Raw genomic sequence first — 24,304 nt, 5'->3', positions numbered from 1 at the left:
CCTTAAGTGCAGCAGAAATGTTTTTGTAACCTTGGCCAGATCTGTGCCTTGCCACAATTCTGTCTCTGAGCTCTTCAGGCAGTTCCTTTGACCTCATGATTCTCATTTGCTCTGACATGCACTGTGAGCTGTAAGGTCTTATATAGACAGGTGCGTGGCTTTCCTAATCAAGTCCAATCAGTATAATCAAACACAGCTGGACTCAAATGAAGGTGTAGAACCATCTCAAGGATGATCAGAAGAAATAGACAGCACCTGAGTTAAATATGAGTGTCACGGAAAAGGGTCTGAATACTTATGACCATGTGATATTTCAGTTTTTCTTTTTTAATAAATTAGCAAAAATTTCTACATTTCTGTTTTTTTCTGTCAAGATGGGGTGCTGAATGTACATTACTGAGAAATAAAATGAACTTTTTTGAGTTTTGGAAAATGGCTGCAATGAAACAAAGAGTGAAAAATTTAAAGGGGTCTGAATACTTTCCGTACCCACTGTATTTTAAAGCTATTATAGTTGTTGATTAAAGTGGTGGGTCTAGGGGTCCTCCCCCAGAAGACTGTAAGCATTAAACACTTAATTTCATGCATTCTGGATACCTTTTCTGTGTTCATTTATCCCCGCGACCCTGTACGGAGGATAAGCGGTTGACGATGGATGGATGTGTTCATTTATATAAGGAAAATCAAAATTCAGGTGGCAGGTGACAATTCAAAATATAAAAATATACCAGAATACAATGCAGTAATCAGTAGCTTGGGACAACGCAGATATTTCTTCTATATTTACATTGCATTGAAATTCTCATTCAGTTCTTGTTGTGCAAATAAACCGTTCTTCTAGCATTTTCATTTGTTTTTAACATTTCTTGTTGCAACCAATTTTTCAGAACATTTTTTAAAAATGCTTTCAAAAAGTGATTGGGACAACATCAGCCATTTCAAAATGTCCCCAGTGTAAATGACACCGATGCAGACAAGACAAACAATATGCAAGCAACATTTCAAAATGCACCTGCATTATTTTGCATTTTGTGACTTTCAGTCGAATAAAAGACTATTTTTCCAGTCATGTATTTTGTCTATATAGATTTCTTAAAATAGTGTTCTGGTGAACCCAATACCGTGTATCGTCTCATGAACTAAGTGAATTGCCGCACCACTAGTTGACAGTAAGACATTATAGGTCACTATTATTTCAGTGAAATATGTAAAAACGTAACTCTTAATTACTGTAATTTGAAAAAGGACAACAAATACAGTGCAGATCCCATGTTGACAGTTTGTTTTTAAACCTTTTTTTTGTAATTTTTTTGTTTTCCTTCTGAGTTAAGATTCTTGTTTGGTGTTTCTGGTTCCAGGTTCAACCAGTGTTTCGGGGTCTTTGGTGTGCTGGATCGGCTCCACGGCACCGACACCAAATTCAGGCAGACCAAGCAGTACGAACGCCACACCCTGCTCACCAGCCTCACCCCTCTGAACGAGAGCATCCCTGACACACCCAAGAAGGGCCAGTGATGACCCCTGACCTTTAACCTCAGGCCTCCAAGTTTAGAATCAGTTCCCCATCAATCTAATTTTGATTTTAATCCAGAAAACCTGTTGATCAGTTTCACTGTGAAAATCTGCCCACACTCTCTGGTCACCAGCTTTACTGTTTAGAACTGTTGTTGCACTTTATGATTAAACAATGATAAATACTCACAGTAAGTCAAAATGTTTAATTTCCACGAGTATTTTAATAGATTTTTTTTTTTTTTTTATGGACTAACCTAATGTTTTGTTTTTCCAGTGAAACAGGCTTTCATGGACGCATCGTCGTGTGTTTGGGTTAGCTTTACATATTCATTTGTTTCTAGGATTACATTTGAAGTTAAAGGCAAATCATATCTTAACAGAAGTCACAGGGACTCGCAAGTAGCTTGTTAAGTGGACAGATCAAATAATAAAGATAAATAATTTCACTTCAGCTAAGCATGTTGAGACTGCACTCCACAACTGGTTACCTTCAGTTAATGTTGTTTTTCTCAGATTTCTAAAAATCCATCGGCCTCTCTACCCATAAAACGTTGTTGTTTAGGGTCGTTTGCTGGCACAAATTAAGATTACATTTTCACTCATATCGAAACACAGGGCTCCTTACTTTGTCCCTCCTCCCGGGATAAACATGACTGTAAGAGGAAACTCCACCAACTTGGTGTGAAGCACAAACAAACGTAGTCAAAATGGGTGCTAGAAGTGATTTACACTCTTCAACCTTCCACACATTCCTTAATAACAAGCAAATTATTTTTTAATATGCTAATCATTTCAGTGAGAACAGATTCTGGTTTCAATGTAAATGTAACTTTATGGTGGCGATGTTACACATCTTTCCGTTATTTGCAATTGTCGCATTATGGAAATGTTGATAATCTCTCACATTACACAAACTTGAAAAATGACACATTATCTTTGTAAATCTAAGCTTTAACCTGAACACTAACATTTGAGTTATTATAGAAATAATTAAAATACAAAATGTTTAGAAGTAATGTTTAGTAACAGCACTTTAAGCTCACCAGTCCAGACTCTTCTGCGTTCACTTGCTGCCAGAAAGAAGATAACGTTTGCACTTTTAATTTCTGTGGCACTTAAACATATCCTTCAATGTTAAATGTGTCTGTAGAACAGGAAACCTCATTGTTTTATAAGAAATGAATGTTGAAAAAGATCTGCTGTGATTGCTACACTGACTGGACTGTTAAATAAAATGTTTTAAGAAGAGGGTGCATGATTTTCTTTCCTTTCTGTGGTGTAGGGACCATTCCAATACCAAAAACTTAGTTTATTAAAACTGCCACACACATTGATATCTTACCATGGAGCTAAATAAACTACAGACTGACTTTGATAGTGTCAAACGTCTTTGCAAATTAATTTTCACTCACACAAAGGAAATAATCACTCAAAAGCCATTGTTTGAGGTTTTTTTGTCCGTTTTGTGTTTTTTTTTCTTTATTAAAGGAAAAGCATAATTACTACAAATTACAAATAACACTAATAGCGAATCACATCAGCCTACAAAGCAGATATTATGAATATTAAATGTTATAATACAAGTTCTCATTCAAGTATTTTACATTTTTCCATTTTATATATTTTTTTTATTCCTTTTTTCCTTGTTTTCATCTTTTTTTCCTCATGACAAGCCTAGGATATTGTAATGTAATGAACTATTTTAATGGTTCATATACAGTTATCTTATTCATATGGCTTTATGGAATTTTGTCTTTTTTCAGTCATCAGACACCATAACCAGCCATATTCCTCTGAGCGACATCACAAACCCCAGCCAGGCTCTTTCTGTTCTCATTTTCTGCTCCTCCCTTTCCCACGTCCATCACTCATCTCTCTAGTGTCCGGCCAGCTGGCCAAGCCCGCGTAAAACTGCCGTGAGGAGGGTGCGGCGCCCCCTAAAGTTTGTTTGGACAGCTAGCAGCAGTTCTCTGCTGATAGAGAAGGCTGAAAACTTCCAAAACACCTGAAACCCCCAATGTCAGGTGACAGGTGATGGCATGTGATGATCACATTAGAGGGAGGGACAATGTGACTGTCCCAGGAAGAAGGCCCCCTAGTGACAGTGCCATATCTGCAGCCCCACACACACACACACATACACATACACACACATACACATACACACCAGCTCACCCATTCAAAGGCTTCACTGGTTTTGGGGGAAATGCAAGTTTTTCCTTGTCTGAATATTTTGCAGCTCTTATTATTCCATCTTTAAACCTCCAGTAAACACTTTGATGCATCAACTGTAAGCCTCTGAAAATGATCCAAATCTCCCTGAAGAAAAACCAACAAAACATTAAAGAAAAAAAAGTAGAGCTTTGCGTTGCATTTTCATGTTTCCAACAGTTCTGGATTTAGAGGAAGAAACTGAAGAACTGAAACACTGACAGGACAATGTGAAATCCACTCCACTCTGCTGGAACATCAACCAACAGGCTGAAAGATTACGGAAAAGGACCAAGACAAAAATAAAAAATAAGAGACAGGGCGTCCAATACAGTTCCATCTAAAGATAGCTTCCAAACTCCTCAAATGCACTGGAACGTTTTTTTTTTTTACTTTTTCATCTGACAGTGCTGTTTCACAGTAAATGGCTCTTCACTCAGAAGCAAAAACTTTGCAAGTTAACGGAAAACAGGTAATTTCACTAAGCATCTGGATATCCACACTTGTATTAAGACTTTTTTTCCCCCAGAATTGAATATCTTCTTGTTCAATTTGCACCCCAAAACCAGATAATTTCTATACTTTTTTTGACTTTGCAGACAGTGTTTGTAGAAAACCTGGGGACTTAACATGACTTAAACTAACAGTTTGTAGTTGGAAATGCTGCTCTGTCATCTTGGCAAAAAAATAGCCTTACTAAAAGAAAAAGAGCAAATTGACTGATTTCAACGTGAAATATTATTATCTTACAGATTTAGTTTCTGCACTGAATACCCGTTGACGCCCTGATGTCCACTTTCCCTTTTGTGTCGTGAATTATGTTCCCGTTTCTGAAATCCACAGATGTTTTTACAGCCTGACACAAACCCATCATAAAAACAACAACGCTAGAAACATTGCAAATTGAAATTAAAAAGCATTAAAAGATAATCATGAGACCATTACAAAAAAAGTTAAGGAGTACATACACATGTAAGGCAAATATATAATCTGTTCTATAAACAAAAACAAGTAGCCGGGAGCTGTAATCATTTCTCTTCATCTGTCAAATTCACATTTACATTAGTGGAGGAAAATCCCTCTTCTATTTGATATCATCAGTACTCGAGTTGGATAAAGATTGAAATTATCCACATAGTTGACTGTAGGAAGTGTGACGACTGAACAGAAGAAGAGTGTGAATGGACTCAAATCCAGTCTTGAATTTTTGTCCACAGCGAGGCAAGATGTCGAGCTTTGTGTTTTGTGTTCAGCTTGCTCACGCTGCTACATCTGTACTTGAGTCAGTGTTCATGCCTGTAACTGATGTGTGTTTGCTGTGTGAAACAGAAAAAAGGTGTCGAGCGCTCAAGGCCCAAATGGCCTCCTGAAGTCGAAGACCAAACGTTTGAGCCTCATCAGCGCCTCCACCCAGAGCACCTGCGACAGAGCACGACGGCCCTCCTCATAACCATCGCTTCTTCAAGTAATCCGGATTGATGATTCCAGTCCTAATCGTCACTATCGTCAACTGATGGATGGATGTCGAACGGATGGATGCAGCTCGTCTGACGGGGAGACGCAGGGGGAGAGAGAAAGTCAGGTAGCACCCAAAGGGAGATCATCAGGAACTCTCTCTCCAAAACTCTCCACCCCACAGTGTTTTGTTTAGATGTTTTTCTCAGAGAGGGGGGTGGGGCTTCCCCCTGGTTGACGTGTTTCAGCACAAAAAGCTACGACTTGCAAACAAAGGGAAGAATTACAGGACTTGTAACAGACCGAGTGACAATTGGAAGACGGTTCAGAAAGGGGGGGGGGGGGGGGCAGCTTGGCAGACAGAGCATGGTCTCTGCTGGAAGCGGTGACCGGATATATGGGTGATTTCAATGCTGTACAATCGACAATAAGGTGGCGGGCACAAGTTAGAAGCAGTAAAACCATTAAAATAAGGCAACTTTCAATGATCGTGTCCACATTGAGAGGTTGGGTCAAGTTGTTTTTTTTCCCCTCTACTTTTATCATTTGGTTCTTTTTTATTTTCCTCTCAATGTCCAGCCATAAAGTAAATGAAATATTTTTTATTTTATTTTTAGACCTTCAGCTGAGAGCACTGGGGGCTCTGCGGATGGAAATGACAGTCGCTCTGTTCAAACCACTTTGGTCCGGTTGGATGTCAGGAGCAGCACGGCCTCCAGCGGGCCGCTAGCGGGGCTTTTAGATACTCAGTGTTGTTCAAACTATTTCAAAGTCTCCAATGTCACCACATGCCGAAGAAATAATAATCATAAATCTGAGATCTGGGCAAGGAATTAAATATCTTTCAGCCAGCAAGACAGTGATGATCGAAAGAAGGGTCCCAGTGACAGAGAGGGGGGAGGTCAACATGAAAATGTAAAAAAAAAAAATAAAAAAAACATTTCCAGGATGGTAAATCATCACTAAACCATCCACCGCGTGGACTGGCAATGATTTGTAAAAGAAAAAAAAAGTGTTTGACACCTCATCCATTCCTTGCCTCATTAAGACAGAAAAGGTCATTTTCTCTCAAAAACTTAAAACTAATTAATAAACCATATTAATAATTTGTCTTCCTTATTTCTCAATCAAAAGTTGTCGTAGGGGAAAAAAAAATAAACAATACTCTCATGCTTGAATGAAGAGCTGGACGCCCCCTCCCCCCTCCTGTGGCGCAGAGAGAACCAGCGACTTGCAGACGTGGTTGAGTTGATCCATGTTAGCCGGCGTGTTTGTGGTGTTACTTCAGCGTCTTGGCATCTGGTGCGGGGGCGGGGGCGGGGGCTTTCTGGCTGGTGGGTTTGGCATCATCCTTGGCTGCGGGGCCATGGGCGGTGGGGGCGGGGCTGGGGCCTGAGCTGGTCTGGCTGTGGGGCCGGCTCAAGGGCTGGGAGGGGTGCCGGCGGCGACCATCCCCGCTGGACGAGTGTCTTCTGCGGCCTCCTTCCTCCATCGGCGGCTAGAACCAAAAATAAGCAGGGCAGAGTTTAGATTATGAACAACAACTACTTTTAGAAAAAAGAATTCGCAATCAGTGTGTTTACATGCACATATTTACACAGTTACATATATTTTCCCATGTAGTAACCTGGTTACTGCAAATCTGTATACATGGAGCAGATCCGTAATAGGATTTCTCCCCTACTTTATGTTGGAAGCATGGCTTACTTACATTAAACTTTACCAGTAATAGACTACTTCCTGATTTTAAAAAAATGATAGTAAAAGGGTTTATCAAAATGTTTCTGACCCATTTTCAGAATAGATTTGGTCAGGACATCAAGTGACCCAAGGTGCGGTATCAATCCCAAGGTTGAGATCATCTGAGGTGTCATTTCTTGTCAACTGTGACATTTAATCTATCAACATCAATCTTCTTTTCAAATAGGTGGTGTAATGTGGACAAGAATTCTGGAATCTAATGAGTAATTTCTCTTTGAATAAAAAACTACCCCTGCTAAAGCTAACACGAAAAAAAACATGGGTTGGCCATTTTTTTATTCAAACTGTTAACACACGTGGCATGTGCTCCAGTGGAAACCTCCGTGAGCTAAGGTGTCTTTTCAGGCTCTATGATTCGTACCGGTCAGCCTTTTCAAGCCCCGAAGTATATTCTACTTACATCAATTCTGAAATCTTCCAGACGTTTAAACTTGCTCAGGTGCTCCTGCAGCTTGGGGTCGATCTCCAAGGTCTTGGTTTTAGAGTATTTAAGGAAGGCCCAGAACTTTTCCAGTCCATAAAGCTGGCCTGAGGACAGAATGCAAAAAATTAAAGCAAGTTAATCCCGATTGATTAGGCGAGTCTGAAAGTGCCTCCCAGCTGAGATGTATTTGTGTTGTTAACAACTATATCCTGTTTCTGATCTGTTCTTTTGGGGATTTCTCACCAGCCTCGTAGTCTTTGATGGTCTCCTCCTGGAAGTCCTTAAAGATGTCTGGCCTGAACTTCCTCTCTAGACCATAGCTGTAGTACCTGAACAGACACTCCAAACCGTATCTGCAACACATACAAACACAAACAAAACCGAACATTAGAAAACAAAGTGTTTTGGACACAGCTTACATCCAAACCTCTACACATTCTATTAATTATGAGAACTGAGATTAAATTTAAAAAAAAAAAAAAATCAATGAGCCAAAGGTTTATATCAGCTAATTACAAATGACTCAGCTGGTGGTCTATTAAGAATGGCAATCATAAAATAGAGAAAGCAACCAAGTAAATGTAAACTCTATGGCTGTATCTACACCTGCCTTTAAAAAAAAGTCCATCACTGGTTAATACTCTTACCTGTATCCCTCTTTTCCGTCCTCGACCACCAGCTGTTTGAACTCCTCGTACATCTTCCTGTTAAAGTGATCTCGTAGGAAAAAGGACCAGAAGCGGAAGAGCGTGTTCATCTCCTGTGACTGCCCGATTCCCAGCCGCTTTCGCTCTGTGATTGGTCAAGAGGAGTGGGATAAAATGGACAGGATTACTTAAAAAAAAATCTCCGTTCATCTTTTTTTTTTAACCACAAAAAAAAAAAAAGAAGACCAAGACATCATGTATCCCTTTATCTGACTAAATACTGCAGAAAAGTCCCTGACCAGGATTTTAATAATTTTTGAAGACTTAATAAAATAGAAAAGGAAGAAGAAAACGTGTGTGTACCATTTAGGCAGCGCCGGCGGTACTTGTGGTAAACGTGTTGCGTGAAGCCATTCTCCTTGAGCAGCTCATGTGATGGGTGCTGGAACTTGGGGAGAGACTGAGGCGTGCAGCCAATGTTGCCAGGGACTGGGGTGCCCTCTGAGGGGCTGGCGTTCGAGCTGAGGGGGAGAAAGGCGGAGGAGGGGATGGAGAACGGAGAGGACAAGCACATCAAATATTAGAAGTTAAGTCCTGAGTCTGCGGTCATTTTCTGTCATTTTACTTTACAGTCATTAAATATATAAACCCTACATTTAAAAAAGCCTAACATTAGGGAGGGATGGGTATGATAACGGTAATAAGAAACTAAATGTGATCCCTTAAAGAATAGAACTAAGAATAAAACCACGTTCATCACCTAAATGCAGAGAAAATTAATACTGTTTTGGCTGCAATATAATATTTTCTACAAAAATCTTGTAATATCTAAAGGAAGAGTGTGTAGGGCAGAGAGTCTCACCTGACAGAGGCAGTACGGGAGCGATGCTCTCTGGAGTCCATCACCCAGCCAACATGACACTCCATTGGTGGATTAGAGCTGTGTCGAGTCTTCCTCTTCCTGGGCGTCTGAAAGGTTACAGAGAATATGAACATGTTTAGGTTAACAGGCTACGAATGTTTAGTGAGTGTGTTTTGTATCCCCTAAAATCTTAAAGCCCAAAGGATTTCACCCTCACACGGTGGCCATCTTACCTTGGCATCTACAGGCCGGCTCTCCTTCACCACTGGGTAGAAACGCGGCGTCATGGTTGAGTCCTTCCGGTGAGGCGTGCGTGGCGTGCGTGGCGTCCGGGCACTGCGGTAGTTGGGCGAGTCAGGCACGGTAGTTGGGAGCGAGCGAGCTATTGAGGAGGGCTCAGGAGCTCCAAAGAGTTTGTTCGCCAAAGCGTCTGTGGGGACTGAGGTCAAGGGAGCAAGAGATTAGTTGTGGAGCAGGAAAAAGCAGCACTGCTCAGACTTTATATGGCTTCTAAAACATAAAGCCTGTTCTAATCAACAGACCTAAAAAGTAACTCAATATGCTTCACTTTAATCTCAGCAATCCTGAAATGAAACTTTTGAAAGTCATTAAAAGGAGGCAGAACATCAGTGATCTAATAGCTTCATTTATTTCTCAGTGTGAACACACTGCGTCACAGGGCTCATGATTGATGATGGACTAAAGTGAGCAGTAAAACCACAGTTGTTACCCACTTGAATAGAATGACAAGAGCAGGGTGAGCAGCCAAGAATTACCACTGCCACTGAATGTGTCATGATGGGGAGCTCAATGAAAGTGAAAAGTGCAAGCTGCCAGAGACAATCCTTCTCACTGCTTCCAAAAGCCTGACAGAAGAGTGTGACCTCTGCTCTATGACACAACTATGGCTAACAATGACTCAGTGATACAACAGCTTTAACTTGGATTCACCTCGTCAGTGTACCTCATGTGAAGACAGAAAGTTCATACATCATACATCTGTATTATTTGTTTTTGTGTTTTTCCGTGTCCTTACTTTGCTGGGGTCGTGGGGGGCCTGGGGGGACTTCCTGGTTGGGGTCGACAGGGGGTTCAGGGGTCAGGCAGTCGAACTCTTCACGGGTGATCAGGTGGACCTTCTTGAAGTTCTCCACCTCTTGCTGTAAAAAGGTGAGAAAACGGGCGTTAATATGACAACCTCTTCTTCCTGCAACTCTGATAATAAAGATCTATAGATTGTCAATTTTAAAGGCTAAATGATAAATAATAAAAATTCACAAGGAGGGATAGGCTTTTGTTGGAAATTTAAATGCACATGGTGAAACGTGCCAAAAATTAAGCTCAGTACACATGACAGAATTTCACTGACAAAAACACAAAAACACAAAATCACTAAAAAAAAGAAACATAATAACACTCTCCTGAAACAAAAACAATGCAAGGCCTTCCCTTCATTAACACGCTAACGTGGATCATCAACAGACCTCATCTGCAGTAATCTGGGGATTGAGACGCAGCAGCAAAACATGGCTACCAAAAACACCCTTTTCACCCTCATGTTGACGCCTTTTACTGTTTGACACAAGTACACCAACCAGCTGGGTTACATCAACACACAAACCCTGAATTTTCCACGAGTGAAGTCCTCTTAACAACAAAACAGTTCCTGCTCTTCCTAAAATTGCAGCTCGAATTAAAATCTTACGCACAACCAGTCTCATGTACCAGTCGCTGAACGTTTGATTATTTCCCCCAGATTTTAATTTGTGACTCACACTCGCCCCTTCATGCAACCAGGTATCTTCAGATATTTGAGCGTCCATCTTTGTCTCCCCCCTGCAGACCGTCAGCTCGACCCCTCAGGCAGAGGCCTTGTGTGTGGGGTTTTATTTATAAACAAGCGTCCTCTGTTCCACGAGCAGCTGGACGAGTGCTGGCGAGCACGTGAAACTCCCACAATGACTTCAACAATGCCACAATGGTGCAGCAATGACAACAAAAACAAAACAAAACAAACTTTCTGTTCTGTGTCGGGTTTCCATATCCAGAAACAGCTCTAACTGAAGAAGAATAAATCTACTCATCTGGTCTTGGGCAGAAAAACCTCCAATATGACAATGACGTAACGTGGAAGCCGTCAGAAGAGCCTGCTTTGAGTTACATATCACTACAGGTTGTGTTATTTGATTGTGTTGCCCTCAGATACATATCAAGTGATCACAAAACTCTCCACTGACACTTCTTCTTATTCTCATCAATGGAAAGGGCTAATGATTTTTGTTTTATATGACAAAAATCTGCAACTTCTATTAATTTTGCTGATTGAATATAAAATGTCAAAATCAGATGTTAAAAACAATTTCAGCACAAATAAACTTATTTAAAAGAGGATAGTTTAGCCTAATCAGCCTATTCATAACCCTCCAATTTTAGCTCTTTCCCTTTCAATTACCAGAAAAATGTTCTGAGCTGCCAACATCGAAAGAGGCTTCTCTCTACTGTAAATCTGGTCATCAGTGTCTGCAAAACACATACCTTTTGGATCGGTGGTTAAACAAAATTAAGAGACTGTAGACTGAAAAGACAGTGATGTCAAAAATATTTTGCAAACTGTTTCTCAATGGTGGTCTAATTAAGTCTAGTGCCTGTTTTTTTATCTTATTGTTGGAACTCTGGCTAAAGCTATGTTTAATATATATCTATTACTATATCTAGGGCTGGGCGATATCGCCAAAAAGTATCGATCATTATCACAATAAATATCAAATCATTATGTCTTCAAGTTCAAAGGCTGATTTTGCTCCGGAATAAAAGCTGAAGACGGTTAATCGTGGTTTTAAACTTTTCTTTATGGTCAGAACAAACAGTTGATGCCAAGAAGTGGATCACTTCACAAATCTGAGGTAGAACATTCATTTTTTTTTTTTTTTTTTTAAATTAAGTAAAATATTTTTTCAGTCCTTTTTCCTCAACACACTAAATATCTGAATAGAAAAATGAAGTGCTAATTCGTTCGTGATTTAAATCAACCAATTATTTGAACATTTGTTATATTGTTATAGAGGAAAATTATATTACGATAATTGTCATTATTGTATTATTGCCCAGCCCCAAATATAATAACTGGCACCTACCCCCAACTGTACTGAAGTTTTCCTTTACTGTGAAGTTATGGAAACTAACCTTAACATTTTAAAGTTTTTAGGCTTAGAGACGCTATACCGGCTTGATTAACGGGTCTCTCAGCCTACCACACGCAGAAGTAATGGTAGAATCAAACAACAAAAAAATTATTAATCATTCATGGGTCAACCATTAAAAATGACCTCACCTTGATGGTGGCGTACTCGGGCTCGTACGTGTCGTCCCACAGGTCCTGCTCATAGTAGAAGAGCCCATCGTTGATCACCTTGACCAGCTCGCTGCTCAGCTTGGCACGTGATGTGTGGTGTCCCGTGCGGTCGCCCCCAGGGTGCTTCCTCAGGTAGGGCGGCGTCTGTGTCACAATCAAGATCTTGTTGACGTCTTGGTCGTCAATCTCACCGTCCGTTTCCTCGTCCGACCAATCGGTGAAGGTGTTGCGACGCCCGTCCATCTGCTCCATCTCCTCGTCGAACATAAAGTCGAGCTCCTCCGGTTCGTCCTGCTCCGCTCCGTCCTGATCAGAGTTAAAAATCAAAACAAAATGACATTATTAGAAGGTGTTGACGGATTATGTGTTTTCATTGTTTAACCTTGTTTGATCACTTGTAATTACTATATTCAATTGGGAAAATTAAGAATAAATAAATGGCCACTTGTATGAGGTGTATCGAAAAGACATAAAACATGCCTGCACATTGCAAAGTGCAAGAAATACCAACTATCAATCAATTGATTATTGATCTTAAGAAAATGAAAGAGGACAATACTTTTTAGTCAAAGTCATTAATCAAGCAAAATGCCAAATATTGTTTGTATCAATATTCTCAAATGTCTATTTTGTATCCTGAAACTGAAAAAAAACGAGTTTTTAGATGGCAAAATGAGCAGTGTAGTGCAATTTTGTTTATAGAAGAATAAAAATTAAGAAACCCTTTAAAAAACACATCGTCTTACTCACCTTATTTCCTGAGGTAGCAGGGGCGGGCGAGGGTCCAGGCTGGGGCACCGGGGAGCGATTAAAGTCCTCTTTTTCCTTCTGCTGCTGCAACGAGGGGGCCTACATCAGTCGACCAACAAAGACCACATAGAAGAAGGGAGGAGCAGGAGGAGGAGGCGGCGGCAGTGGGTATGAAGAGGAGTGAATGGATGGAGGAGTGGATACAGACATGAAAAGTTAAGAAGATGATGAGGAGAGGGTAAATTGATTTAACAGTTTAAATAGCTTTTTTTGAAAGACAGATGTGTTGAATGCAAAAGAGTAAATGATTTAGCACTAACTGTTTTAAAATCAATGATAAAGAATTTATTTACGACGTTAAAAGGCACTTTTCTCTGATTTTACAGCAACACATGTTTCTGCTGGCAAGGCATCGTGATCATATGAGTGAGTGGCCCTGAAGTTCACCTCTTCACTGACCTTGGGTCTGGCCGGGGAGGGTCTTGGCCTCTTCTTAACCTCAATCCAGGACTCAGAGTCCAGGTCGGGGAGGCTGGCGGAGAGGCCCTTGGGCATCGTCTTGAGGTTAGAGGTGTCTGATTCAGTCCTGATCTTTTGCTTTACTGGTGTGGAGGCCCTGGGAGACCCTGTAGCAGACACGGTCACAAAGAACATTTGAAATGACTACATGTAGCAAAGATTTATTTTGCAAATTATGTCTTATGAGAGATTTGAAACATCATATTATTAAGTAATAAAGGTAAGTAAGGTAATAAAGCTTGTGTAACATCCCGCTCCTCCAACGCCCAGGCGGACACAGACGAGTGCTGCAGCTCTTGTCAGCAGGAAATGTTGTAACCCTTCAAACTGTCGCAATTTTATTTTTGTGTTGCTTTCTCTGTCCTAGAGTTATTTTAAGAACTTTATCCAGTTTGTTATTAAATGTGTAACAAACTTTATCGCGTGTCTCTTCATTATACTCCCACACAAAAAAAAGCTGTTTTTAATGGTCAATCATAGCCTATAGTTTTTCATTATCCATTATCATTATCCATTCAAATCTGTTGTTCATCTATAAATTTAGCTCATGGATAGTAGTTACAAATAATGATGCCTGTGCATCGCTTTGTACGATGTATAGGCCTACAGCCTACGTCAGCTGGTTAATTTGCCTAATCTTCGCAGTTCTTTAGACCACGGTGGAAATGCACACAACAATGGGCTGAAGGAACCTTTTAGTTCCTTGAAAAGGGCTCTGGGGACGTAAAAGTCCTGGGTACTTTTGGTCGAAACACGGCTTAAGGCAGATCACTGCAGTGGAGTGAAGAAGAATGTTTTTGACCCATATTTCAGTTCCATTATCAGTGTTCACCTGTGGGCTCCTCGGTCATCTGCCTTGGGATGAACTCGGGGCAGTTGATGAGCTGAGAGAAGTCGGTGTGTGTTTGGTTAGGCATGTTCAGGCCCGGCAGAGGCCACTTCTCTGGGTCCACCTTCCGACGGATCTTCATGTCGATCACTTCCACTTCCTTACTGTCCTTCAAAGCCTGACAGGAGAGATGATGGGTCAGTTTGTCCGTGCGGTAGAACTACAGTCTCTGCATAAAGTATTTCACTGATGTAGCATTAGCCAATGTGATTTCATGTGTTCAGATTTGTGGATCTCCTCATACCTGTTGAAATAATTTTGCTGTATTGCTCCTTTCTGTTGTTACGGTCTTCTTGCACTTACATATTACCGTGGTTTGTTGACAATCATGCTGCACTTTACTGAATTTAATGTGCTTATTTTTATTCTTCAGTTACGTAAAGAGCTCAGGAAAGAATAACTCATTATGAGCATCAAATGTAATTAGAATTGCGGGCATGTTTTTACGCAGATCGCTTTACAGCTCTCATCCCCAGCAGGTGGATTAAATAGTAACTTAGCTGTTCAATGCATGCTAAAATCACATATCTCCTATCACCTTTGGTTGACCCGCTTTGCTTAATAAATACGCTTATTTTCTTTCTTGTTGAGATTTAGATAAGAAGATTGATAACGCTCTCATGTCTGTCTAGTAAATATGAAGCAACAGCCAGCAGCTGGTTAGCTTAGCACAAATAAGAGTATTTTCCCAAAATGTCAAGCTACTCCTTTAAATTAAAGCTTTAAGACACGTTTCCTGAAGCATTATACTTCTTATTCAGATTTGTCTTACTGTCTAGCGCAGATGAATTACTGTTACAAAAGCTAAAGATGCGATTACCTTTTTAATACTTTGTTTTCAATTTACATACTTTGTTTTCAATTTACATCTGTCGGAGAATTTTGTAAAGTGTTTTAAAGTGTTTTGTAAAGTGTTTTAACTATAAGTTGAACTGAATTAACTTTGGGTAGAAAATAAGTGTTCACCTCAGTTATCTTTCTCACGCTGCACTGGTTACTCAAGACGAATCAGTGAGTAAAAGAAATGTGCTTACTTCAAGAATGAGATTGACATCAGTGGTTAGGGCCTGTACTCTGTGGAAACTGGCAACAAGTCCGATTGGCAGGAAGCCCTCCTGATCCATCTTCCTTCTCAGGAAGAAGTCCCGCTCCAGGTTGTCCAGGCTGAAGTAATACTCACTACAGGCGGCAGAGAAACAGGGAACCACATGATCAGCAGTATCCAGTATATACTGACAAACAAGCTGTTTGTTGCCATTTTCTCACTTTTCCTTTGCATCCAACATTGGAGATACATTGACGCAAGGAAAGGCCAAAGTGAGGGAAACAAAAAGACAACTAAGACAAGTAAGACGCACGTAAGTCAGATTATACAGACAAAGAGACCACATGGGACTGCAGTGTCCAGTAAAAACACTGGAAACAGACTTCGTTTTCAAGTATTTCACATGTAACCAAATACCTTTCCAAGGAACTAATCAAACACAGAATATCTGACAGATTTCAGGAGTAACTTAATATAGATTTAAACTGAAGGGGGCACAGAGTCCACACAAGGAAACCGTTAAGCTTCTTCAGTTGGGTGCCAAATAAGTACCGCTTCAACAAACAGCGTTTTAAATGCCAAATTTTCGCTGCAAACCAAATCCAGAATTCTTAACAGGAATTGATGAGCAGAAGCCGAATTGATCAAATCTAAACAATACACCACCCCCATCGACCATCTCATAGGGTTCTGCAATGTTCAACAATTTAAATGATACTTTTTAAGACCTTTAATACCACATTTCATGCCAACCTAATACCCTTTCACAGTCAAACTGCTCGAAGAATGACAGAAAACCAATAGGAACTCAAACGCCTACAAGTGTTTATTAAGTACATAAATTTATTGACATTATCACATTTTTGTCAGTACTTCCCAGCAGTAAATAATAATAATAATAATTCCTAGCAATATAATTAATCAATTAACGTGACCTGGACACAGCTCCCTGGCAGAAAACGGATGGATGGATTAACCAATTAAAAACAAATTAAGTAATTAATTTAAGATTTTGCTAAAATCAACACTTGCCCATTATGAGACGACGACTTTTCCACTGGTGAACCGGTGGGATTTTTAAATTTTTTTTATTATGAATAACATACATCAATGCTTTTCAAGACTTTTCAAGATTAGATCTAAACAGCTTGCACATATGGCAACCTTGTAGTCTGAACTGTAGTCAGGTAAGAATTAATTATTTTATCCTTTTCCTAGTCACACTAGAGCTAATAATATAGTAAATAAATAAAAACTTAAAATGTGCCTGTGTCTCTGTGAAATATCAGACAGTGACTGAGTATTATTTTCTCGCTTTATTACCTTCAATGCTGAGATCAGAGTTGTGAAAAGTTCTCCCCATTGAGGTTTAGTCAGAGAAGAGACATGAAGAGCTCATCACTTCTACAGCACGTCTGAACGTTAGAGCTGACTGCACACCAATCTAGTATTTGTTCCCTTGTTCAGTGCCGTCTTGTTCCTGCAAGAGAGAAGCTAAACTTACATCTGCCTCTTGATGTAGTCCTTCAGCAGGTCCTGATCGACAGAGTAAAGGTCGTTGCTGCTCATGTTGTCGTAGTAGTAGGTCACCGTGTTGCCAAACTTCTGGCCGAAGGATCCGTCTTTCATATCATAGGACTTGTAGCCGTAGTGGTAGTCATAGTGGCCTTGAGAGGACAGAACAGTCAGTTAGAAGGACAGACAAGAGATCCTGCCCTCAAATTCAAGCCTTTCTGTTCAAGTTGAGATGCCACAGAAACTAATAATGAATTTCTGACAACACATAACAGCTGTTTGAACATTCTGACTCTACAGAATATTTCAATTTTGTTAAAACCAGTTACCATTAACCAAACCATAAAATGGGTTAATATTTGATGGTCAGAGTTGACATTGTGTTTGCTAAATTATACCATTTTTTTATTTAGCCAGGAGCACTTCCATTTTGGATTAATTTAAACACAGATAAATTACCTAGATTTATTAAGCTTTGTGTCTAACCATTCCTTTATTGACAGCTTTCGCTCCTGTCTGACAAAAAAGCAAATTTGAGAAGTTGTGTGACACAGAACACAACAGGAGACAGAGACCAAATTAAAGTTCACAGTAGAAATAAAACTGCAATCAAATATCTCTTTTAGTAGAATATTAGAGAGTATACTTAAATATACATCCAAGTTGTATTTGAAAAAGTATAAGAGACCTCTCACAAAAAACATAAAAACACCACAGAGGCCAAATGTAGTCACTGACAAATACAAATTGTGTGAATGTACACGAGCATGTAGGAGCACACAGACACGAGAGCCAAGTCAATACACAAAGACAAAGTTCATCTGCTCAGCATTAACTCTGACCGTTTCTTCAGTGCTGCTGAAAGTCAACAACGTGTCCTCAAGGAGACGGGAGAGACGTAAAACTAGACTTAATGGACGACCACTCTTATTCCTTCCTCCGGGTTGTTTGTAATCTTTATTTTCCTCTCACGCTTTTCTTCCCTCTTATAAAACTCAAAAAAGGTACCAGTAGTTTCTCTACTTCAGCCTGGGGAGGGGAGTGAGGGGGCAGCAAACAGAGAGAATAAATGAGAGAAGGGGAGATGGTAAGGGAAGACAATGCGTAGATACAGAGAGCGGACGTCAGGAGGAGAGAGGGAGCATACTGCCAAAACCAACAGGCCTTCGGGGAAACCTGCTTCTGCTGCTGAATCCAAGGCCTTTCCTCAATCCAACACTCTCTGGTTGTTATTGCACTTTTGTTTTCACGGAGTGGGGCCAGTTCAGGGTCTCCAACCACCCAGTTTGAGAGCAACGTCGGCCCAAACAACCAAAACTACATGCAACACAAAACGTTATATTTCATTCAGATTGTTACAGCTCCTCGAATTATTACTAATTAACATGTTATATCTTCTTTTTAATACATGGAAGTTACTGCACTGCAGTAATTACACTACAAAACACCCCATAAAACCACAAGTCGCTGTTTTCACATGTCTTTTGGACATTAAAGAGCAACAGAATGTGTGATGTGTCCATTGCCGCTGGACAAAATGTTATGGTTTGTTGCAGGAGTGTTGCTCTGAGTGCCTTGCTGCTTGTCCCAGGGGATGGGTCTTATTTCCAGTGTGTAAACGGCTGTAAGTGCTTACCCTCTGCCTGGTTTATTGTAGTCTGTAGTATTTCTTATCTTTATTGGCTCAGGTTTTCGGCAGAGTTAACAGTATATTTAATGTTTTAAATTCAAATTCATCTTCAGCACTGCTTCACTGAATATAGTTTATTTCTGTTTACCTTTTTATGATTGCTTCTGTATTACTGTATATTATCTGCTACATGGCAGAAGGGAGTCACACTTAATTTCACTTTACAACCTGCTGTAATGTGACAAATAAACCTACGTTCTATATATTATTAGCAAGTAGCTCACCCCGGTTTGGGATCGGCTCATCTACTGTGGGTCCAAACAGGACTTTAAGTGACCAATATACTACTTTACATTTTGGGTTGTCCAACTATCCAACTCTTGACACCACAACAAAAACAGTCTCCAAACGCAGCGCGTGTAGACGCAGCGACCAGTTTGTTTTTTTTTAACGGAAACTCGTCTAATTATGTTCACCTTTGACAGAAATACATTAATCAATAGTGAAAAAGAAAATGTGGGGACTGGACTGAGTGCAGCAGATCTGGAAACGATAACTAGCAACGGCATCTCCCAACAAAACAAGCGGACAAGCCGGAGGTAGCACTGGAGAAGGAAGAGAGGAAAGCGAGCAGGGAGAAGAGTGCAACTAAAGAAGTTTGGACCAAAGGCTTTCCCACTCCCCCGCCTACTCCTGGCTAATGTCCGGTCGTTGGAGAGTAAAACTGAGAAAGTAAGACTAAGGCTACGTTCAGACTGCAGGCCTTAATGCTCAATTCCAATTTTTTCCCCAGATCTGATTTTTTTTGCTTGACAGTTCACATTATAGATTAAATGTGGCCCATATCAGACTCCAGTGTGAACTGTCCGCGGCCTGAAAGTGACCCGCATGCGCAGAAGAATAACACCATGTCACACGCAGCACGCTGTTGCAGGCAGGAGAAGTAAACAAGGAGCAACATACCTCCGGTTAGCTCGCGGGAGACTCCCGTTTTTCAGTGTCCTCTCACGGGTCACATTTCTCCCGAATTATGACAAGTGTTCACAACTTTCTGTTCTTTTCTTTAGGGTTTCTGGCCCTATGTACAACACAACTGCCCCACAACACACACCGTCCGTCTCTCTCTCTCTCTTCCCACTGTGTCCGCTCAGACAAGTAGCACGCACGTAACTCACAGAGCTTGCGGTCCGGTGGATTTTAGGTATAAGAAAGGGAATTTGTGAGCAAATGATAGCAAGGTAGAGAAGGAAGAGAGCCACAATTATGGCTTTTTGTGGAGCTTTTTCATTCAGCGCGGCTACGTCTACAGCAGAACAACTACTCTACAGTGACTTCAAAGTCGCATCAAATGCGACTCAAGTGTCCAGACTGAGGTCGCATTTAAAAAGATCCGATCTGTATCGGATTTGGACCACATATGGAAGCGGCCCAATTCCGAAGTGGAAAAGATCGGATTCCATGTGACTTGGCCTGTTCACACTGTCATAAAAAGATCAGATCTGAGTCACATAAGGGCAAAAAAAAAAATCGGATCTGAGTCACATTGGCCTGCAGTCTGAACATAGCCTAAGGTTCGCTGAGCAATGGGAAAGCAGAGACTGCTGTGCCCTCATCTTCACAGAGACCTGGCTGCATAGCAGCGTACCTGAGGAAGCTGTCACACTTGACGTGAGAAGTTTATTCGCAGACAGGACATTAGAGCCCCGGTAAGACGAGGGGAGGAGGACTGTGTTTCTACATAAATAATGCTTGGTGCTCAAATGCAGCTAAAGTGGATAGACAATGTTTACCAGATCTGGAATTTTTAATGTTGAGATGTCAGCCATACTATCTGCCCAGAGAATACTCCAGTGTTTGTTTACATTACTCCAGATGCAAATTCAAGAAGTGCACTACAGGAACTGTATGTCATCAGCAGTCACATGACAAAACAACCTGATTGTGTTTTTATTGTTGCTGGTGATTTTAATCTCAGAACAGTATTATCTAAATTCCACCAGCATGTCCACATCCCCACCAGAGGAACAAACACACTGGACCACGTCTACACCAACATTCCTGGCAGCTACAGAGCCCTTCCCCCGTCCCCATTTTGGTCTATCAGACCATATTTCTCTGCTTCTACAGCCAACTTACACCCAACTGATTAAAAGGTTCAAGCCAACAACTAAAACAGTCAAAGTGTGGACAGATGATGCTACAGCAGCTCTACAGGACTGTTTTGAGAGCACAAATTGGAGTATGTTCAGAGAGGCCGCCACCCAGGAGAACCACATCAACCTTGAGGACTATTATAAAACCTATTTCCTTATTGTAATAATCAAATTATTATAATTCATACAAATTATGACATCATACAACAGCAAATGTGTTGTTGATGTGGTGTCTAAATCAGTGGTGCTGAGGTGGAGCAGGTGAATAGTTTCAGCTTCCTGGGAATCAGCATCACAGAGAACCTGACCACAGTCATCTCACATCTCCGCGCTGGTGAAGAAAGAAAACAACTCAACTACTGTATTTCTTGAGGAAGCTTAAGAAGGCCAAATTCCCATGCCTAGTTCTTGTCAGCTTTTACAGAGAAGCAATCGAAAGCATCCTGACTGGAAACATCAAAAACTGGCATGCGATGTGCACGGCTCAGAAGATCATTGGTACCCATCTCCCGAGCATCAGTGATATCGGTGAGGTGCCTACGCAGAGCCCAAAGGATACTAAAGGACAGTACGCAACCCAGCCACAGCCTGTTCACCCTGTTGCCTTCTAGGAAGAGAGCGAGACGTTTCAGCTGCCGCACCACCAGACCGCAGAGCAGCTTTTTCCCCCAAGCTATCAGACTCTCAAACTAATTGATCCTCAGCACTGCTCCATTGATTATAGTTTATTTCGGTTAAAAAAAAAATTATGACTCTATATTAATGTATATTGTCTGCTATGTAGCAGAAGGGAGCTACAAACTCAATTTCACCCTATAACTTGTTATATTGTGACAAACCTACCTACAACATGTGGCATGCTTAACTACTCAACCAGCTGTGCCTAGTTTGGGAAGTGTCCATATCTCAAGGACTGCGATGCGATTGGTTGCAAGATGAGCAAGATGTTATGCAATACAAATTATCAACAGTATATTGAGGTTTCCAAGTTTCTTAATCAAGGAAATGTACCCATCATTAATGTTTTATTTTTAGCTTCAATGCTGAGATCAGAGTTGTGAAAAGTTCTCTTCATTGATTTGTTTAGTCAGAGAAGAGACATGAAAAGCTCATCACTTCTACAGCACGTGTGCGTATTAGAGCTGACTGAAACATCCCCAAGCAACATAACAAAAGTTTTGGTTTTACTGTTTTTAACAAAATAGCCTTGATATTACTATTATCATGTACAGTACAGAAAGTGTGTGCTCATGGTCACAAGCCCATAGTACACTGTTAATATATAAGCTTGTTTTTACTCCGTTTCAGTTTGTATGTACTGTCACTTGTTAATGTTTGAGTCACAATGACACATTCTTGCACATTTGTTACACTGATAAGTAAATGAAGTGGAACTAAGAAATGTTTCCAGTGGTGACAAAGACAAGCAGCACTGTGGTGAAATCCACACCAGCACCTTTGTGAGCCAGTATTGTTTGAGGAAACAAAGAAAGAGGACGATGGCCACATAAAGGCCAAGAAAAGAAAGTTCTCTTCCTCAAACATCTTTAGGACAGAAAACTGGTGGTTTTAGTGTTTTACTTTTGTTTCTATGAGTAAAGAAAAAAAACAAACAAAAAAAAAACAAAAAACACATACCTCTCCCACCTCTGCCTCGTCCCCGGCCTCTTCCTCTTCCACGTCCGCGACCTCTGAACCCTCCGCGGAACGGTGCTCCCTCGCTCTTCACACTGGAAACCTCGTCGTGGTCGTCACGCCATTCCCGCTCGTACTTTTGACTGTGCCAGTCTGCAGGAAAACCAACAAGCTTACCGTCAGCACAAACATATCAACACAGAACAAAGATCCTATCAAGTGGAGTTTGAAGCAAACACAGTTGAAAAGCCAGACAGAACTTTCAGCAACTGATAGAAAGTTGACATAGTTCCTTTAACTTCAATCTTTCACACACACAAGCAGATCACGTCTTCTTAGCTGCCACACATTTCATTTCCTCAGTGAATTTAAGAAACCAAGGTATTTTTAGTACTGTGTACTTTTAAAGAGCTGAGCTATCAAAGCAGAAGTAGCACATTAGTAAGACCACACTGATCTCTCAACATCCTGGAGCTGAGTCATGCACGCTGTCTCAACCAATGCGTACCAACACATCAGCTACAGATGCAGTAACAGGTATATCCAGGGCAACAAATTCAAATCTGCTGTCACATGCTATCACAAGTCAGTAACCTGAACAGAAGCTGCCCCACGTTGGCTCGCAGTGATGCCACTTATGAGTGATGACATCACAGACTGACCTTTGAGGTCGTTCCTGGCATTGGGAGGCAGGCGGGGGTTTTCATTCTGTCTGCTGTTGTTCCTGGAGGCCGAGCGCTCCCTGGGACCCTCGGACTTCACCTCGATCATCAGGGGAACCCACTTCTGCTTGTTTCCTGTTTGTAAACGACATGGAGAGGCAATACAGTGAGAAAAGAAAAACATGAATTCATTTAAATTACTTAGTCTGTATTTCAGTTTTGACTGTCTGCAGGAATCACCTGAAACTTTTCATAAAATTTGTTTTTTATGAAAAAGACTTTTTAATGCTCCAGAACTCTACAAAAATCTCAGTGTTTCCCCATACGTTCAATATCAACAGCCACAGATTGATTTTCGATTTTTTTTTACTAGGCCTATTTAAAATTGTATTTGATTGCAGAGCACCGTCTCTTTCTCTTTCGCACTCACCCGTCCCTCTCTCTCTCGCTCTCTCTCCCTCATGAACACAGCTGCACAAATCTGTCCAACACAACGCTGTCAATGTCAGAGACCCAGCTTAAAAAAGTTATTAGCAAGCATGTAAGGAGCCTAGTTAATAAGGAGAGCTAAGTTAACCTGGGTTTTCGAGGCTAGCACGCTGTATATAGCTGGTGGTAGTCAATATCGACTGCACGTGCACAACTTTCAACTATATATGAATTACAAAGGTTAAAGTCCCCATGAAATCCAAATTGATGTTAATTAGTTTTTATTGCATATGCCTTACACTACTACCGTAATAGTACCGTACTGTCTGCCGGATCCCTATCTGCACAAGTGCAAAGTGGTCCTATCTGTCAAAGAAGGTTACCACAAACGTGCCTGTTCATAATTACTTGTGTGTTGTTGTCTGTTCTCATCTCAGCGCGTCAAATACTTACGCTTTCAGAAAGGCCGACAAAGCGTTATTTTATCATAGTATTTGATGCAAAGGTACCATTTAGTGTCTGTATGAGACGCCCCCGGGCGGGTCTGTATGAGATGCCCTGTCTTGACTGGAAGCGCTAGTAGCTAGCTAGGTAGCTAGCTATGTTAGTATAAAAGGCACAGACAGCTTCCCAAAGCCCCTTACCCTACCATCACAGGGGTGTGCCTAAACCCCAAGTAAGTGATTACATGTCGACCAGCTAACCCTATAGCTGATTGCTACTTTGCTAGATTGTCATCATTATTAGGAAAAAAATGTACTGTTGAATAAGGCTTTTCATATCTTAAGTATATTCCTATTACATCACAGTGAACAGTTTAACTGTTAGCTAACTCTGCCTGGACTGGGAG

General features: G+C 40.8%; 2 protein-coding genes across 4 annotated transcripts in view; one reads left to right on the top strand and one right to left on the bottom strand.

Annotated features, from left to right (window-relative positions):
• Positions 1 to 2,763, top strand: part of faxdc2 (fatty acid hydroxylase domain containing 2) — an 18,152-nt gene extending 15,389 nt beyond the window's left edge. Inside the window, exon 9 of the mRNA XM_046041003.1 lies at positions 1,359 to 2,763. Coding sequence (XP_045896959.1) covers positions 1,359 to 1,515 — 157 coding nt within the window. The 3' untranslated portion in view covers positions 1,516 to 2,763. The remainder of the gene's footprint in view (positions 1 to 1,358) is intronic.
• A 194-nt stretch (positions 2,764 to 2,957) lies between these two features.
• The window catches only part of larp1 (La ribonucleoprotein 1, translational regulator), a 57,122-nt gene continuing 35,775 nt past the window's right edge, over positions 2,958 to 24,304 (bottom strand). For 2 of the 3 annotated variants that reach the window (XM_046039560.1, XM_046039562.1), the window contains 16 exons: positions 23,026 to 23,160; positions 22,367 to 22,516; positions 16,935 to 17,097; positions 15,420 to 15,564; positions 14,329 to 14,503; positions 13,425 to 13,603; positions 12,978 to 13,076; positions 12,207 to 12,533; positions 9,912 to 10,035; positions 9,109 to 9,314; positions 8,876 to 8,982; positions 8,377 to 8,534; positions 8,014 to 8,158; positions 7,610 to 7,719; positions 7,343 to 7,470; positions 2,958 to 6,679 (listed from right to left, as the gene is read on the bottom strand). In XM_046039560.1, coding sequence (XP_045895516.1) covers positions 6,461 to 6,679; positions 7,343 to 7,470; positions 7,610 to 7,719; positions 8,014 to 8,158; positions 8,377 to 8,534; positions 8,876 to 8,982; positions 9,109 to 9,314; positions 9,912 to 10,035; positions 12,207 to 12,533; positions 12,978 to 13,076; positions 13,425 to 13,603; positions 14,329 to 14,503; positions 15,420 to 15,564; positions 16,935 to 17,097; positions 22,367 to 22,516; positions 23,026 to 23,160 — 2,570 coding nt within the window. In that variant the 3' untranslated portion in view covers positions 2,958 to 6,460. The remainder of the gene's footprint in view (positions 6,680 to 7,342; positions 7,471 to 7,609; positions 7,720 to 8,013; positions 8,159 to 8,376; positions 8,535 to 8,875; positions 8,983 to 9,108; positions 9,315 to 9,911; positions 10,036 to 12,206; positions 12,534 to 12,977; positions 13,077 to 13,424; positions 13,604 to 14,328; positions 14,504 to 15,419; positions 15,565 to 16,934; positions 17,098 to 22,366; positions 22,517 to 23,025; positions 23,161 to 24,304) is intronic. The other variant, XM_046039561.1, reaches the window with a different exon arrangement.

Source organism: Micropterus dolomieu, linkage group LG23, assembly GCF_021292245.1.
Source record: "Micropterus dolomieu isolate WLL.071019.BEF.003 ecotype Adirondacks linkage group LG23, ASM2129224v1, whole genome shotgun sequence".
Taxonomy (NCBI): domain Eukaryota; kingdom Metazoa; phylum Chordata; class Actinopteri; order Centrarchiformes; family Centrarchidae; genus Micropterus; species Micropterus dolomieu.
This window is presented reverse-complemented; position numbering and strand designations above follow the sequence as displayed.